Consider the following 19,393-nt stretch of genomic DNA (forward strand, 5'->3'; position numbering starts at 1 on the left):
AACGACATACCCTCCAACAAGTAAAACTATCAAATTCTAGACTTTGAACGAAATACCATCGAAATAGTGAAACGAAATCAAACTCTTCGCTTGAAAGACATATCCTCCTAAAAGCTAAACACTCAAATTTTACGCTTTGAGCGACATACCCGCCCACAAGTTATACAATTACATTCTTGGCTCTAAACAACATACCCTACCACAATTAAAAATGCACATTTTACGCTTTGAATGACATACCCTCCCACAAGTAAAACAGTCACATTCTATGCTTTGAACGATAAACCCTCGAACTAAGTTCGGGGGATCGTTCAAAGCATAGAATGTGACTTGAAAAAAACAAAACACACTCCACCCTTTAAACAATCCCATGTTGCCCTTTGAACGAAATACCTTCCCACAAGCATTACAATTACATTCTACGCTTTGAACAAAATAAACTCCCACAACTAGAACAATCACATTCTCCACTGCACGCTTAGATAGGCATACCCTCTAACAAGTAAAGCAATTACATTATCCATTAAGATCGACATACCTTCTAACAAAATAAACAATAACATTCTAAGCTTTGAACGACAAACTCTCAAACACGAAAATCATTCACATCTTAGACTTTGAACGACATACTTTATAACAAGTAAAACAATCACATTCCATGCTTTGAACGACATACCATCCAACAAGTAAAATAATCACATTGAAGGCATTGAACGACATACCTACTCATAAATAAAAAAATATATCACTAAACGTTTTCTCACTCTCAGAATGAGAACAACAAATTGCAACATGAAATTTAAGCATTGCTTTCCTATAATGCAATTCTATTTAATACGCAGATTTAAAAGGAAAACGATTTGAAATGCTGTGTATATGTGATGGAGGATACGCCTCGGAAGCATAAACAATAGGTTTGTTGGCTACAATGACTCGTGTTCAAGTGAACCTGTGTTTTAATTCATTAGTTTAAACATATTTTATTCAGTTCGTATATACAAAAATAACAGTACAGCAATAGTATGATGAAATGGATCGGAAAACAAGCAATGTAATTGCTTATATTAATTCCTTTCCATGTAGCAGTGTACAGTAACGAAATGCATAGAAAAGTCAGTGTATGATGTGAAGTGAACAGTTTGACGAAATATATTAGTTTAATAACTGTTCAAACTATTATTTACATTTAATTTGAATGTTTTGGAATAATAAGATAACTATTAAAAAGACAAACAAACAAAAAGAAAAAAAACGCAAAAATATTCTGTCACACACACTGTCCCGATGAAAAGCGATCGATACACCAATGGGGTCGACTGTTAGGCATCAAAACGCTTTGATGCTGTAATGAATCTCTGGACTTTTAAAAACAAGCTTGAATTAGCATCAAGGGTAAGGCGATCATTACCGAAAAGAAGATTTTCTACAGTAGCAGCACAAGGTAAATCATGGATAAAACGGTTACGCATTAATTGATATCTAGGACACTGAGTGAGATAATGTGACACAGTTTCAACGGCGCCACAAGCACAAAGGGGAGAAGGAATAATATTTCTTCTGTGAAGGTCATAATTTAATGAGCTACATCCTAATCGCAGACGAGCATGATTAACTTGGTGTTGTCTGTTTCCTACATTATACAGGAGTTGTGATTTCTTTGGTTTCGTGTTAAATTGTGATTTAAACTCGCTGAGAGTAGGTGCATGTCTGATATCTTCAGGAAGTGAGTTCCACTGGCGAATAGTCAGGGGTAGAAATGAAGTAGCATAGGCTTGAGTTTTACAAGGGATGACTGGAACTTCTGAGCGATTTCGTAGGGCATATGGCTGAGCTCTCGGCTGAGGAATTAGATTTGTAAGATACTCTGGAGAAAGACCATTTTTCATTTTAAAGAACAGAATGAGGCGATGTTTGCGTCTCCTTTCCGCAAGTGTATCCCAGTTAACGTCAGCTATAAGCCGCTCAATACTACAAAGTTTGGTAGCACCGGTTACAATTCTAGCCGCCTCGTGTTGGACAGCTTCGATATCATTTTTTAATTCATTACTACAATTGTCCCAGACAACATCGGCATACTCGAGTAAAGGTCTAATAAAAGTGACATACATTTTGTCCAAGGCTGCACGGGAAATTACAAACTTTAACGTCCTAAGAATACCAATTCTCTGCCATGCCTTGTTGACGTTTGAAGATATGTGGGATTGCCATTTGCCATCTGAAGAGAAGGTTACCCCAAGATGTTTATGAGTGCTGATTTGAGATATGGGTACATTGTCGAGATAAAGTGGGGGTTGATTTTGTTGTTGACGTCTACGAGAAAAGAGAACAGATTCTGTCTTGGATGGATTAAAAGTTACTAGCCATTTCTTCGACCAAGATGATATTTGAGATAGATCATGGTTAAGGTCGGCTGCAGAAGATACGGGATCTTCGACAATAATGTAAAGACTGGTGTCATCTGCGAATAAGCGTATGTTTGCCTTAATGTCATTGACAATGTCATTAATGAAAATAAGGAAGAGCAATGGTCCAAGGATAGATCCTTGAGGAACACCAGCGTTGATAGTGAGGATTCCTGAAGCAGAGTTGGATAGGACTACCCGTTGTTTGCGGTCAGAAAGATAAGAGGAAAACCAATGGAGAAGTGAACCACTTATACCAATGGATGACAGCTTATGAATAAGGCCATGATGCCAGACTCGGTCGAACGCCTTTGAAACGTCACAAAAGACAGCCCTTACTTCTTTCCCTTCATCTAAGGCTTTGCTGACGTCGTTGTAAAAGAAAGCTAACTGGTTGACGCTAGAATCGCCTTTGATGAAACCAGATTGGAAGGATGTAAGTATTGTATTCGAGATGACGTAGTTGTAGAGGTGTTTGTGGATACAGCGCTCCATGAGTTTGCCAATACAACTTAGAAGTGATATTGGTCTATAATTGCAGGGACTAGATGGATCAGATTTTTTGAAAATGGGGCAGACGTTCGCCAACTTCCATGGAGAAGGGAAGGTAGAGTTTGCCAACAATCTGTTAAAATATTTCGAGAGAGGCACAGCAAGTTCGTCTTTGCCCTCTTTAATAAGTTTAGGACTAATCGAGTCAGGACCACTGGCTTTACTAGGATCAATACAGGAAATTGCATCTCTAACGTCCTGGCTTGTCAACAATATTTGTGAGAGGAAAGTGGATGGAACGTTCTCAACTGTAAAAGGGGGATGTTGCTGGGGTTCTATGGTTGATTGTTTGCTAAAGTATGAGTTTAGAAGGTCTGCCTTTTCTTCATCGGACTCTGCCTTAATTGTTCCATCAATAAGAGTTGGAATTGGTGAAGATGTTTGTTTTTGAGTTAGTTGTTTAGCTAGTTTGAACCATACTTTAGTTGTTATGTTATCAGAGTTAATTTTGTTTATTATTTTATGTTCGTATTCCTTTTTAATTTTTCGAATTATATTTGTTGTTTCGTTGCGATAGTTTCTGAATTGTTCCCAAGCCAGTGCATTATTTGAAAGTTTAGCTTTTCGGTGTAATTTGTTACGTTTTCTGATTCGTTGTTTTACCTCTTTGTTTATCCAAGGAACGTCGCCTGGACGAATAGTTACGTTTTTATTTGGAATACTCTCAGAGGCTGATTTTAAGATTGAGCTAGCGATTGTGTCTGCCGTAGCATCTAGATTTTGATTGTTTTCGATGAACGACCAGTCGGTGGATCTGAGTTTATCGTTATATTTTACATAATCGCCTTTGTCATATAACCATATTTGGCGCTGAAAGTGAGTCTGCTTAGGTTTTGTGAATTTTAAGACAGCAACAGTCGGACAGTGAAACCGGACAAGATTTGGAACAAAAGGATCTGCGACGAAACTTGAAATAACTTGATTAGTGTGTTTAATGAACATGAGGTCAATAAGTGAACTAGAGTGCTCGGTGAAGTGAGTTGGTGAGTTAATGAGCTGTTCAGAATTTAGGGAGTCTATCAATCTACACATTTTATTTGACGAATTCAAGCTAATGTTGATGTTAAAATCACCTGCTACAAGTATGTTGTCAACATGCTGGTTGAATGCTTGGTCGAGTGAATGTTCCATGTTAAGCCACTGTGTGTTGTTTGAGTTAGGAGGTCGATAGATTCCGCCCACAAGTAATTTGCGCTGGCATACATGTATTTCAACCCAAACCGCTTCGACACCATTAACATCAAGATCATTTCGTTGAATTGCATGCAGAGTATCTCGGACATATATTGCGACACCCCCACCAAGACGATCGTTTCTGTCATAACGAAATGGTTTTTTAAAGTTTGGGAGTTCGACATCTTTGTCTGAAATTTTATTTGACAGCCATGTTTCAGTAAGGACAAGAATATCGTACGGTTGTGCTTCTACTGTTAGAATGTCAAGTTTTGGTTTCAGACTTTGTATGTTCAGATTCATGATGCTCAGACCACTATTGGTTAGTGCTGCATATGAATTTAATGAGGAGTTCAAGCTATCAGAGTTTGTAGAAGGACCAGGATTAAGCTCAATATCGCCCGATCTGCTGATGAGCAGTGTGGCGATGTACATGAAAACTAGAACAAAGTACATTAATGAAGCCAGGGATGCTACAAGTTGGCGAGTTAAATAAGAAAAACTATTTGAGATTAGCATCTAGAAAGTTGGTCGTTAAATCATAATCTGTCGCCAACTGAAATTGAAGGGGCGTCCGATTACCCAACAATATCGCACCAACAGTGAATCGATGATCGATGACAGTGTGTGTGTGTGACAAAACAAAAATATGAAGAAAAGGAAGATAATTGAAGAAATACATTGCCATAGCAAAACTGTTGATATATGTGGAGGGGACATTTATAAATACATAATACATTTTAAGTTGCCAGTATGTTAAAGATGGTAAACTCCATGGAGTTGAAAAGTATAAGTTAAGATTGAAATATGTGATATAGTAAGTATACGAGAAATACGAGAGGTGCATTGTTGTCATTATCTGTTGATTAAACACTAAAAAATCCAGTCTGGTTTTTAACAAGTATCAATAAAATTTAAACAACAAAGAAAAAATAAGAAAACAAAAACAAAACAAATACAGATTTTGAGCAATGTGTTTGAACGTGTACCTTTACAACGGTTTTATTATTATATATTAAAAAACAAACAAACAAAAAAAAAAACACCTTTGTCTAGAAAGAAAACAAGTATCAAAATGCTTACAAATCGACGTAAAAGAGAAATAAAAAGTAATGAACATCATATGTGTACCTTTAGCTAAATAAACAAACAAACAAATAATCAATAAAGTAGAAATAATAATAATAATAATTAAGGCTACACTTTTATCTATGTACCAATTATGAGACTGAACAAATAAATACAGCAGCGACTCACAGCAACATCAAGCTTAAGTAACAATTACAGGATATAGTCAGATAAAAAAGATTAGGCACACAGACACACACGCACACGCATGCGCGCACGCACCCACACGCGCGCGCGCGCACACACACGCACGCACGCATGCACGCACGCACGCACACACACGAGATTATCTGTTTACAAAGTCATGTGCATTAGATTACTTCTTAAATAATGTTGAAAAATAATATTTAATTTATTGTAGTAATTTTTAAGGATCGTTTGTTTGTTTTAAGTCGCTGTATAATGTTCGATTATACAATAAAGACACATTGTCGGTATTGCTTACATCCTTATAAATGTTCAATAATGCTTTATCGCTATAAACAAACATGACAGCATCAGACTAGTAATATGTTAATTGTTCGATTAGAGTATTTCAACTTTATTTAATACAACGTTGCTTATATCGTTAAACAGTGGGTAAATTATTTAGTCAATATAAACACAAGTATGCTATCGACGCTGGTGTGAATAGTCTATCCGTATAAACACTTTTAATTCATTACTTCCATCATTTATCGTAAATGTATTTTAGTGAGTGTGTAGTTTGTCTGTGTATATGTGATGTTTATACGTTTGTGTCTCTCGTTCATTGTCGTTAGGGCCCTTGCCATGAGCCCCTTAACAAGGTTTATTTTTGAATGTTCGACTACTGGGCTTTTTAATACAATCAAAACTCCCAAGTACAAGCCCAAAAGTCACATAAAAAGTCACATGAGTATATCATGCTATTTCTTTTTAAAGCTGTCATTTTGAATTAAGTACGTTATGTTTAAGTGTCAGGGTCATGTCCATTTATGGAAACAGCACCTCCTCGATCTCTGTAAAGCTGTTTATCATTTAATGAATATTTTACGGGTTTTTGACATAAATGTAATTTATTTCCATAGCATTTTGTGTCAGAAATAGCGCAGAGAACGGAAGTTTATATCTAAACATCCGTTTTGTCACTTGGTAGTCTAAGTCCTCATAAATTAGTTGTCAGCCTTTTCCCCCACGTTCACGCTTTTATATATTGTCGTAACATTAGCACTTAGCCATATATGTTTCTGTCTATGTCAAGGTGATCTTAAAAATAATTGAGAAGGTTTTGGGCAAATAATACGTGAACATAACCCAATCATCATTTTTTTCACATCGGTTCTGCGAGTTCCTGGCAACGGGTTTCCAATTGCTTAAAGGCCTAGTTTAAGGAATGTTTGGCAGTGCAATCCACTGCTGTACATCTCCTACTAATTGCACTGATGGCCTTCAAGCGGTTTTCCAATCTTCTGAAAGGATCTCGCTTAAAGAAGTATATTTTAATTGAGATTGTTAGTTGAAAGCAATGGTTGGTGCGAACCTGGCAACGCCACTTAGTACCAACCTCTTTTTTCCACAGACCTGTCTAAGATGGAAATATTTTTAATATAATATTTATATAATCTGTGTCTGTTGACTAGTGGCGTTGTGTGTCTCTCGTTGTGTCACCTGTTTGGTCCTCGTTTTAGGGACGCTAACGATTTCGTTGCACCACGTAGTGTTGAATTCTTTATCACCCTCACCAAGCAATGGATACGTATATAATACGGCCAATCAAAGACGTTTGTGAGACAGTTGAGCTGAGAAGCGTGAAATCTAACTTATACCATGTTTAATGGAGCAGTGTCATCCACACAACAAACGTGAGACACCACGCTACAATACCAAAAGCGTCAGTGGTAAATGTTTTGGAAACCGTTTGGAGTCAGGGTCTGCGAAAACTAAGAAAGAACTCACTGAGGAATTTAAACCATTGTATGAGAGCTCAATACTTCCCCCACCGAAGTCGATTCATGATGATCGTACATGATGATGATTACTTTGATCGTAATGACATGAAGATAAAAGCAATGACAGTTCGGTGAATGGTGTAAATGTCACTACATGAGCCGTATAAATCAAATAACAATGCTAATGCAGATCAAACGAAAATGATGCTATGCTCAGTTTCAAGTTCAAAACCTTCATACCGCGTAGGTAAAGGCAAGCAAAAGTCGAGTAAACACAAACAAGCAATCATTTAATCTTCGATACATTTTCTTTAAGATATAGAGTAGACATTCGGAATAGTAAAGATGAAGAGAAAATTAATTGCTTTCAGGGGTTTATACATTATAGATGGTAATTCTGTTTATGGTCGATAAAATATTCTAATATTGTATCATTAGATTAGCTTAATGCAATCAAGTAGTTTGCTTTATTCGATGTTTTGGTTTCGAAGTCCTAAAACCTACAAGCTTTTGTTTTAATAGCTTATTAAATCATAACCCACATTTAAAGTTTTTACTGAATAGCGGTGATGCTTGTGTAATAATGTCGTACAAAGCAACATTGTATTGATCTTAATGTGGGGTGAACCATGCTTGTTAAAATTCATAATTAATTTTATTGAATTAAACAAAGATGCATACTTTATACTTGGGCTAATATGCCATTTAATGGTACAGATGCAATTACATTTAGGTTACGGATAAATAATCGTTACTAGCTAAACCACTTTTATAAGGTGGGTATGATATATTATAAGCAGTGTTTCTAGTGATCCTGTTAAGGATGTAATCCTCATCTTTATTTTGCCGTATTGTTTTGATGGCATTAACTGCTGCTGGACTTATTGATATAGTCCTGTTTAGGTATATCACTAAGGCTCAGCTAAAAATGCTTTAATCCTATATAAAAATAAAAGGACATGAGTCTGTCATGCGCTAAACCATCTAATTAAATTATGAAATTGATTATTTTTCGAGTACAAAATTGGTTCTTTGACATGGGTGGAGTCAGGTAAACAGTTAATACCCTACCAGAGTCAACATCGAATTACAGAAATCATTCAGCATTGAAATATTTGAATAGCTGAAGAAGTACGGAACAACAAGAGACAAAAACATCGGCAAGTACTCTATATTGCAGAGTTGCTGGACATCATCGGCGATATAATATATAGCAAAGAGTTGCAGGACCGCATAACTGCAATACGCTGTATATAGTAGCAAGAAATCCCTTATTTACTTGGAAATAGTTAAAAATACCTCCGACAAAGATTGAAGACGATACTATCTTAGATTAAACAACACGAGGTAACGGGCGAGCATATAATATTGTGATAATGTTAATTTGTTGGTATCTCTTTAATATTGACATTTATACCAAATACATGTTCGAACAAACATTATTTAACAAGTTATTGCAGTTTTGAATTTTTGTCATTATTTTAACACAAATCGGACGTGATATTGTTTTTTGTTTGCACATTTCAAAGGTCAAAATAGCTTGTTTAAAATATATGTTTCAGTTTACTTTTAAATATTTTTTTTCCTACTCTACTCTTAAAACTGTTTCAATTGATATATTAATAGGTTCTCTTTCATGTAAAGCATTAAAACTATCGTTAACTAATTCAAGAAACAATGTACGTTCTGGCGTTTAACAATTGAACGTCAACATCAATTAACAACAATATGATTGCCATAAACACTTATTACATCATAGAAAAAAACATCAAATACAATATTCCTCAGGTAATGATGAACACTAGGGTTAGCGCCTTGTCATGGACCAATCAACATTAACTTAATACGGTAATGCGTATGACTACTGAAATTATTTGTCGGGAAACATCTGTTAACAAGTTATTTTGTTTTCATGTAATAAGATGAAAGGAGTGTGGCAGTAAACTCCCAGATATGTGCAGGCAAACGCATGTTAACATAAGTTTCATGGTGCAACATTACACCTCAAACATACATTTCCTTGTTCATGCTAAATTTTACATTTAAAAAGTTTTTCTATTTAGTCGCATTTTGGTTTGTTAAAAACGATATTATTTTCAGAAAAAGAAAACAAATACATCAATAGAATTATTGAACTTGGTTTTAAAAATAATGTAAGGCAGGCGAGGTCTGTATGTTCTGTTTGTACGTTGAGTGTGTCTCGGTCACTGTCTGAATATCTTAGTATGGGTCTTTGTTAAATGCTTTTGCTACTTAAGTGTTTATGCAATAGTTATATCATTTATGACTTTTGATACATTATTCATTAGTAAATGATGCATGTTATAACGCCCCCTGCTGTACAGTTTCTAGAAATTTTAAAAGAATAGATTTATTCCAAATAAGCATTGTCTAAAATGTATATGGAACGTAGTAGGCAAACCGAGCACTGTTCCTTGAACTGCAGTCGACTTTTATGGAAACTGTGTATTTATTTTTTATGTTTTAATAGAAAAAGGCTAGCCTAGGCCTTCAATTTATAACTGAACAAAGAAGATATCTGCATAATATTTAGCGATGCCAGAATTAGTAATGATATTTTTTTTTATCAAAGGCAACGGATGAAACATTTTACCAAAGCCCTAAAAGACATATATTTACACAATTCATTTAATTGCCATTATAATTGAAAAGAAGTAATCTATTTTAACACTCAAATGAAAGACGTCAAGGAGACTGTTTGTTTCCATGATTATTTCATTTGAAAATAAGCTGCTCTTTCTAAAAGAATCGTAAATGTTGTAAGATAAAATGCATTCGCATACAAAGAGAAAACACAATAAAATACAATTAGAAAACAGTTAGTGCAATGTGGTTCCCCTTTAATCATAGTTATCAATCTAGCTCTTAAATAATGTTAAAACATACTACATTCGGTGCATTCGGCTAAGATTTATGTTCTTAATTACCTTTCACTTTGTTCATAAAGTGTTTATAAGGAATATAAATTTGCAACGTGAAATAATTAAAATTTACGTAAACACAGAACTAACCTCATTTATTATCTGTTAAGGAATATTGTAACTATTTATTTTTTATAACCATCAATTTACAATTAAGGTTTATAAATGAAAAATATTAACGTTACCGCAGGCTAAGCTAAGTAAAGTCCAAAATTAGCAGACGACAAAATCCCACAACACTTCAGCGTCATCCACCAGGCGACATTGCTCTTCTGCTGTCATTGTTAACATCCAATGCAATTTTCTTGCCTCGATAATCTTCGTTAAGCCCCGGAGCCCTTCGTAACATTTCGGAGACACTCGCAATAAATCGTAAGACAATTTGGTCGTAAAAGACATCTCAATAATGAAGCTATCATAAGCGTGTAAGAAGAATTACAAAGCAGAGATAAATGTGATGTTTTTATGGCGCATCCAATAATTATTTTCCATACGTTGACTTCATACAACCTAACAAAGACATGCAAATGATATATTATTATTCTTTGTATCCGCAAGGTTTGTAGCTATTTTTGACAGGCTAGTATTTCTTTGGCCATCAATTTAGACGTCATAAAGCTGTCAACAGCTCAAATCATTGAAATATTGAGTACATCGCATGCACTGCAAACCATATACTTTGCCCGATGTGACAGTGTATATGCATATTTATGAAATATTTAAAATTTAAATTTTAAACCACTAAATTTTACGTCGTCTTAGGTCAACTTTATAAATATACAATCGCATCTTTAATTTATCATTAACTTAATGTTATAATATCAACAACATAAAATAAAACCAAAACATATCTTGTTCTCTTTTTTGGACATTTAAAATTAAGCCAAGAGTAACAAACACTTATGAATGAACAGACCTTGACATTGAAAGGAATATTAACTATGAATGAATGAACTCTCATGCGTCTCTTTGATAGTCTTCGCAATTTATAATATGTTTTGTTTTTTTTGTATTTTGTATACCAGACCGTATATGACACAAGTCGTTATGAAGAATGCATTGTACGCAGTTCAACAGCATGCACTGACGGCAATTATGATAAACCAGAGACGACCGTTGTAGATTAGTTAATATATTGGTAGTCACATGAACCTAGTATGTGTCATTGAACACATTTAAAACATCGAAACAATGAACTGATGGAGGTAATAGAAACTTGGTTGCCGTGACGATACAGATCTCTTACCGAATAAAACATCGCGTTAAAAATTATAGGAAGCATGCAACATTACGTATGGTACTGTATTAAAGTTACACTACGTTTTCATTTCGTCAAATCGGTTGATTTCTGATGTTCTGTCCTCTACAAGGACATTTCTGTTTTACCTGTCAAATTGTACCTGATAGAATAGTCTTTAAACTTTGTATGGAGTTACATTTACGGAAAAATACACAAATCGATTTCCAGCATACGATCAACTAAGTCAATAAATGTTAACACAATATTTAATAAGAAACCACACGATTTATCAGATAGAAATTTATCTAGCAACAGTCCCCATTGGTGTCTTCAGGTGAGAAAACATGCAATATAATACAGTGATTTCGAAACACTTTTAGAAACAAACAAGGCTACCCAGAAGCAACCACACTTCTTACGTAACTCAATGTATTTGAAATACAAATGTACATTCCTCTGACCGATAACTTTCAAAAACCAATGGTCAAGATTTTAATAAATATTGTTACAACATTTATTTCATAGCTCCATACTTACATAATAAAGTTATTATTCTATTCAATTTTACAACGCAGCGAAATCAAATTAAGTACATAAAACCAAGAAATTTTCAAGAACGTATGGAAGTCAATGTTAAATGTAATTGTGACGCTTGAGGCGTAGAAACGTGATACTTCAATTTAAAAGTAATAAAGATATACATTTGTTCTTGCGGTTTCATATGTGTTAAATGGTATAATCTGTTAATATGATGTTTCGTTATTGATAATGCATTTGCTTTTTGCCCTCAATGAATTGCAAGTGGTATTAAAATATAGCCACTGGTCCATGCCGTTAGTGACAAATTGCTCTGAAACTGGACATATACTTTGTACATGCATTATGAACTTGGCGCCAAAGCTTGAATTGAATTGAAAAAAAGCGTCGGATTTCATTCAAATACACTCCTATGTACAGGGTTCATAAGAAAAACCAAATAGCTATTCGTCTGCTTATCAAATAATGCTCTCCCTGGGCCAATTTATGGCCATTGTGCGCAAGAGTGAATTTGCGAAATTGAATTTTCGTTTACAAAACTATAACACGCGAAAAAATAGACTATGTGTAACATTTCCGACGTTTGCTTCAAATAAGCGTTTATACTAGTATATAAATGATAATATCTGTATAATATTTCATACGCAGAACCTTTGTTCTTTGTTATTTATCGGAAAGATAAACAATTGAAATTGAATGAAACGGATAAAAAAGATAACTTGTCACACATTAAAAGTAAAATATGTTTTAATTAGTCAATGAATAACCAATATTACAGTTTCTCTATCGTAATAAAGTTTGATGTATGACTATACGTAGGCGGTGTCGTTGACTGATCAGTGCATTTTTACTGCTGGTACTAAAATGTTCTAGACGGAAGACATCTACAGTAGTGTCCTTAAACAGTCTGTATTGTAATAAAGTATGTTATACAGCAAAAATATTTCAGATGCATTCACACGTATTGAAATAACAGTCTATAACACAGCGATTGAAGTGGTTCCATCATTCAAGTTTAATGGCATCCGTTTATTCAAAAACGGAAACTATTTTAGATCACTAAAATAACTTATTGCACAATATGCTTTGATCTCTACCCAAATTATTCCAGACTACTTCTCAATTTATTAAAATAGTTGATATATTAGTAGGATGAATATTGAATTTCAGTTCTGAAGTCTCAGGGTTACACCTGGCCACATATGACGAATAAATCCATTACAGAATTCTTAGGAGCTTGCTAGTAGTAAAAAAATCTTCAAATTCCGAAGCTCCTTAGGGAGAACTTGGTCGAACCCCATTATTTATTTATCGAAGGTATAACATGACAAGATTTTGGGTATAGAATCACCTAGGGTAAAAAAGTATATAACACTTAAAAACGATGACATATAACAACATGTATACAACTAAGAATAATGTTTCACCAGTAAAACTTATCATAAATGAGCATGAAATTTGAATTATATGGTTAACAGAAGAAATAAATCACTCCTGTCGTGAGCTAAAACGAAAAAGAATTGTTGACAATTATTTAAAAAACAACAACAATTCCTCTAAATCAAGAAGCTAGGCTAAATAAACACAAACACACATTCCAACGGGAAGAGCACATATATATTATCTGCGAGAAACACTGAAAATATGCTTTTAAACATCATCGCATCAATTGACTATTGACGGTGGAAGATATACAAACACAAAAAAGAGGAAGTTTAAAATGAAAGTCTGTGACAGAATATCATCTTCATTTAGCATGTCCAAAAGACAGAGAACAAAGAAACACATTTTTGAAACCATAGTGTTGCCATTGTTCAACTTTAAAGAAAAATCTTTATAATATTTTAATTTATATATTTAGCTAATCAAATCCGAATCTCATAAACTTAATATCCTAGATACAATCATTGAAATAGCAATGCACCCATGAAATGACCTTGTTGTTTCAATGTCTTATCTATTTGATTTTATGAATTGTATTTGTTATAAACATTCTGTTGATTATGGAATATATATGAAATAAAAATAAATGAAAAGACAATTTATCGGTGTATACATGATATCATTGTGTTTGTAATAAATGAAAAGACGCTCTATCGATGTATATAAGATGTCAATGTGTTTGTAATAAATGAAAAGAAAATTTATCGGTGTATATACGATATCATTGTGTTTGTAATAAATAAAAAGACACTTGATCGTGTATATATGATGTCAATGTGTTTGTAATAAATGAAAAGACAATTTATCGGTGTATATACAATATCATTGTGTTTGTAATAAATGAAAAGACAATTTATCGGTGTATATACGATATCATTGTGTTTGTAATAAATAAAAAGACACTTGATCGTGTATATATGATGTCAATGTGTTTGTAATAAATGAAAAGACAATTTATCGGTGTATATACGATATCATTGTGTTTGTAATAAATAAAAAGACACTTGATCGTGTATATATGATGTCAATGTGTTTGTAATAAATGAAAAGACAATTTATCGGTGTATATACAATATCAATGTGTTTGTAATAAATGAAAAGACAATTTATCGGTGTATATACAATATCATTGTGTTTGTAATAAATGAAAAGACAATTTATCGGTGTATATACGATATCATTGTGTTTGTAATAAATAAAAAGACACTTGATCGTGTATATATGATGTCAATGTGTTTGTAATAAATGAAAAGACAATTTATCGGTGTATATACGATATCATTGTGTTTGTAATAAATAAAAAGACACTTGATCGTGTATATATGATGTCAATGTGTTTGTAATAAATGAAAAGACAATTTATCTGTGTATATACGATATCATTGTGTTTGTAATAAATGAAAAGACAATTTATCGGTGTATATATGATATCATTGTGTTTGTAATAAATGGAAAAAATGATTAAGGAACATTGTTCTCGAAATAAAGTAATCATAATAACAAATAAATATCTTTTTCAAGATTAAACCAATCTTTTTAATATTCTTCAAGATTCGATTAGTTTTAAAACATTTTGATGATAATTGAAAATGAAATACATTTCTTCTTTTATTGTTGGAACTTCAATATATATATATATATATATATATATATATATATATATATATATATATATATATATATATATATATATATATATATATTCTTTTTTTGTAAAACACTCGTCTTTAGTCTCATAAATCACCATTCCCAAACAATACGTCTATGCTTCATTTATTTTACGCTTTCAAAATACAAACAAAAATACATGACTTTGCAAATATATATTCCCTTAGGAATAATTGCAACTATACAGCTATAGTTTAATAAGGTTTAAACATTGCAATCAAAATATAAACTATGAAAACCAAACATAATATTTTGATAAAAACAGAACAATGTTAAATATTAAATTGTTAATACCAGACATAGAAAAGTACCCTGTACTGTAATATTACAACAGTACTGGTTCTGTTCTGTTCTGTTCTGTAATATTACATTTGAGGGAGCTTTTGAAATTTGTTAAATCTCATTTAATGTTTAAGGCACTGCATTATATTGATTAGCAAGTTCAAGAACGTGTAAAATATAATTTTGTTAACTGATTCATTATGACTAATATGAGCTCCTTTCATCAAGCCACTAAGGGCATGGGCTTGTTTTCTTGCTTGTATAATATGCATTGGCATCTTAACATTTTAGAACACCAAAAAGGACATATGTTTTACTTTTAGGACATTCTACATTTATTATATTATCTGGTGATAATCGTCTAAAGTGTAATGAACAGATGAACACATACCGAAAATTGAGGCATTTTTATTCCAAGAAAAGATCCGTTTTGAGCACTTAAGTTTGAATAACCATTCCGAAATTAATGATTTCTCATCGTGTTTGAAAGAAGAAAAAAACGAAAAAGAAACTAAAATTGAATCACACACATCACTTGGCCACAGTTAAGCCCCTCCTGTCAAAATATTATAAATAAAGTTGGCAAGTGACGAAAAATTGTCTGATTGTTTGTCTCTAGGCTAAGTTTGAAACATAAACCGGAAGTGAAGCGCTAAATGTTGCAGCTAACGTCAGTACACAGAAGTTGTGTATTGGGTAAGTGTTGAAAATCACTATCGTGTTGGTGGTAATGAGTAAAATGTATCACGCGCTGTCAGCAATGACGTAACTGAGCAGCCATTTTACTGCATGTTAGTCAATTTCATGGGTGTTACTAATTTTTCAAAGGATTGTTTTGTTTTGTTTTACGTTAAAGTCATGCACGAGCAGAAAGCACAAAAATAAAAATACCTTATGTGTATTATAATTGTCTGAGTACATGTAGGTTTTAATTTGGAAAAAAAATAAAATAAAATTACAAAGAATGCCATAATGATGATAATAATAATAACAATAATAATGATAATAAATATATTAATAATAATTAAAATAATCATAATAATCATAATATAATTTTGACCATCTCTTTTGCCACAAACGAATTATTGACAGTTTTAACCAATCGCATACGAAGTGAACTCCCCTGACATTCAAAATAGATTTTTGCCATCATGAGCGAGTACAGCTGAATTTCAACCATATAAAAAAAATTCTCTCTTTTTGAATAGCTTTATAACATCTAAATTATTCAAGGTAAATGCTGGTCAAAATACGGAAAAACGTTCAAAATAAAAGATAATTTACAATCTTTCTATATGTATCACGTGATAGCTATCCATGAGCATGTGATTGGCATGATTGCCGTGATTACTGGGAAGGGAAATAACGTTGCTTTTGAGTATTAACAATGAGGTGGTTGTTTAAGAATTGCGAGGTCGTTTTCCTCTGATTTATTCATCCTTGTTATTATTTCAAGACAGATAGAGCTTTAAAAAACGCAAAGGGCAAAAAATGTTGTTGTTTTTTTAATTCGTCAAATTTTGCAACAACTGCTAAGATTAGACGGAACAAAACACCCCCGACAGTACGATGCCTCGATCTTTACTGGAACGCTACGAACAATGCGTATGCTCTGACGTCTGATAGTAACAACCAATCAAAATCCGTTATCTTGACAATGCGACAAAGACAACACATATAGTTTACATTTTGTCAAGTTACAAAACAAAGTGTGACAATCTGCCTGTACCATTAATGGACAATGGACATGTTTAAAAGGGAGAACGCGAACGTGCACATCGTCGTTTACGGAATTTCTTTAAGGAAATATATGGGCAATGTAATTAAACCATCTTCTAAAACGCCATAACCATGCAACAACAGACCAATTAAAGAATTCTAGGGTTTAAGCTAGGTTCTAAAGAGGACATGGTGCTGCAAAAGAACAGGGTGGTTAGTGAAAAAGGGTCACACGGGCACTTGACAATTATAAAAATGATAAAAAAAATATGTAAAGAATTATGTTTCATTGAAGTAATAAATGGTTTCAACTGCCAAATATGTTAAGTTTGTATGTATTTACATTCATATTATAAGTTTAACAGATTAATGATTGATCATTACAGATCAAATATTTGACAGTCTTGGGCATATTATTCTATGAAGGCACAAGGGTCCCCATGCTGATCTCCATGAGGTCAGAAGGTTGCTTCCAAAAAGGATACGGTGCAGTACCCTTCCATTGCTACCAGACACTCCTAGATAATACCCTAATTGATTCTACTAATTATTTGTCCTAAACGGTTTATCTTTTGCTTCTTTGAATAGCACAGGCTTAAAGGGACGTGTCCTAAACGGATAATCCTTTATTCTATAAATTAGCACAGTCTGAAAGTGACGTGTCCTAAACGGTCAATCTTTTGTCCTTTTATTTGGTATACTGCATCATTCGTCCTGCGTTTACTTTTTGGTTTTGTGTAGCCATTTGTTCCATAAAAGGATGTAATGACTTTGGTTGGTTTTACCAGTATTTAATATTTTGATAATAAAATAAGTTCAAATCACTATAATAGCAAGAAGACAGACAATCACAAAGTTGTCATGATAGTAAATATTTGTAAGTATGAGATAGCAAGAATAAGTCATACTAGCAAGTAAAGTATACATTTACAGAATTGAGTAGTAAGCATAAATGCTGAATATAGTCTCTCTTCTGTATACCATTACAAAATTAACATGTGGTGTGAATTACAAGAATTGACATGTTGACATATTTGATTCATAATTCACAATGGTACACTAAAGAAGAATAAACAAATATGACTGTGGTTAAGACAGTGACCGCAAACGTTCGCATCGACGTTTACGTCTTTTCTGTAATAGATATGGACTGTTCTAGAACACCATCAATATATACAGTAAAATTAATTTATGTATTATTTGGTTGTTCTAAAAATATTTTTTCTTGCCACAGGTTTAGAAACAACAATTAGAACGCACGTTCTAGATGTGGTCGAGTAGAAATGTGTTTTGGAATAAAATTAATTGCTGTTGTTGTGGTTGTTTATTAAACGTCTTAATGACTTGCATGAGAAGGATCTTTAAAATTGCATCGTGCAACAGGTTAAAAAAATAGAACGCATCTTCTAGATGTGGTCAAGTTATAGTAATGATTATGCGTAATGAAATAAGTTGTTGTTGTTTGAAAGACGTCTGATTAAATTGTTTGATATGGGTCAAAATTTCACTCGTTCAAACATGGCTTAATTATTGATTTCAGTCAGAAATCTACAAAGTCGACTCCTCCAACACATGACCAGGTTACTGAGCGTTGAGACAGTGTTATTGAAGCCACTAAAACATTGGACATTATTATCCCGCAGTCCATGTACAGAGCTGTGAGGGATTTAAGCCTCAAGGTTCTACAAAACCCTATTTGATCACTATCAGTAACTTCATTAGAGTGTGAATTGAGGCCAGTACTTGAACAAACGACGTTGGAGTATTAGAAGCACTTTCCCGTATTACACAGCTAGTGTCAAAAAGTTCACCAGCATCAGAATCTGGTTTCGTTAAATGCTAGTGTAAATTCTTAAATAGGTGGAAACCATGGGAATTGAAATATAGTACTGGGTTAATACAATCACCAGTGAATAATTTGCATATTTGGTATGGCACGATGAAGGTAAAAAGTACAATCGCAGAAGCAAAATTCTCATCAGTAATGAAATCATAGAAATTAACAGACTAAAAGATGAGTTCATGGGGCCGTTTCATCAAGGGAAGTAGTAAAACAGTGTCGACATTTTCTTATGGTATTGTTTATGAAATCGTCCAGCTCATTGTGGTAAAAAAAACAAATTTGAAAACTATCGATCAGAAATATCAAAGCAGGCGGAGCAACTTTAAAAATGAGAAAGTACCACAGGAACTTCAAAGTCGAAAAAGGGAAAACAGTTTATGTTGATAGCCATTTCATCAGAGGCAGCTCATGATGATACCACGGTGGTTTTCAACAACAGACGATGTTCCCATCGGCAATGAATATCGTCCAAAAAACTAGTCATGCTAGTGTGGGCTACATACATTCAGAATAGCTATTTTGTTGCTTGGGCAACACGTGCGTGATTTGGTCAT

At 33.4% G+C, this 19,393-nt stretch overlaps 1 protein-coding gene across 3 annotated transcripts in view; it reads right to left on the reverse strand.

Moving 5' to 3' along the window:
• The window catches only part of LOC128244825 (putative tyrosinase-like protein tyr-1), a 38,319-nt gene extending 22,530 nt beyond the window's left edge, over positions 1–15,789 (reverse strand). The window contains exon 1 of one of the 3 annotated variants that reach the window (XM_052962915.1): positions 15,669–15,789. In XM_052962915.1, the coding sequence (XP_052818875.1) occupies positions 15,669–15,683 (15 nt within the window). In that variant the 5' untranslated portion in view covers positions 15,684–15,789. Of the gene's footprint in view, positions 1–10,197; positions 10,230–10,292; positions 10,521–15,668 lie in introns of those variants that run through there. The other 2 variants (XM_052962916.1, XM_052962917.1) reach the window with 2 other exon arrangements.
• Positions 15,790–19,393: the final 3,604 nt, after the last annotated feature.

The sequence above is a fragment of the Mya arenaria genome, chromosome 8 (assembly GCF_026914265.1).
Source record: "Mya arenaria isolate MELC-2E11 chromosome 8, ASM2691426v1".
Classification (NCBI taxonomy): domain Eukaryota; kingdom Metazoa; phylum Mollusca; class Bivalvia; order Myida; family Myidae; genus Mya; species Mya arenaria.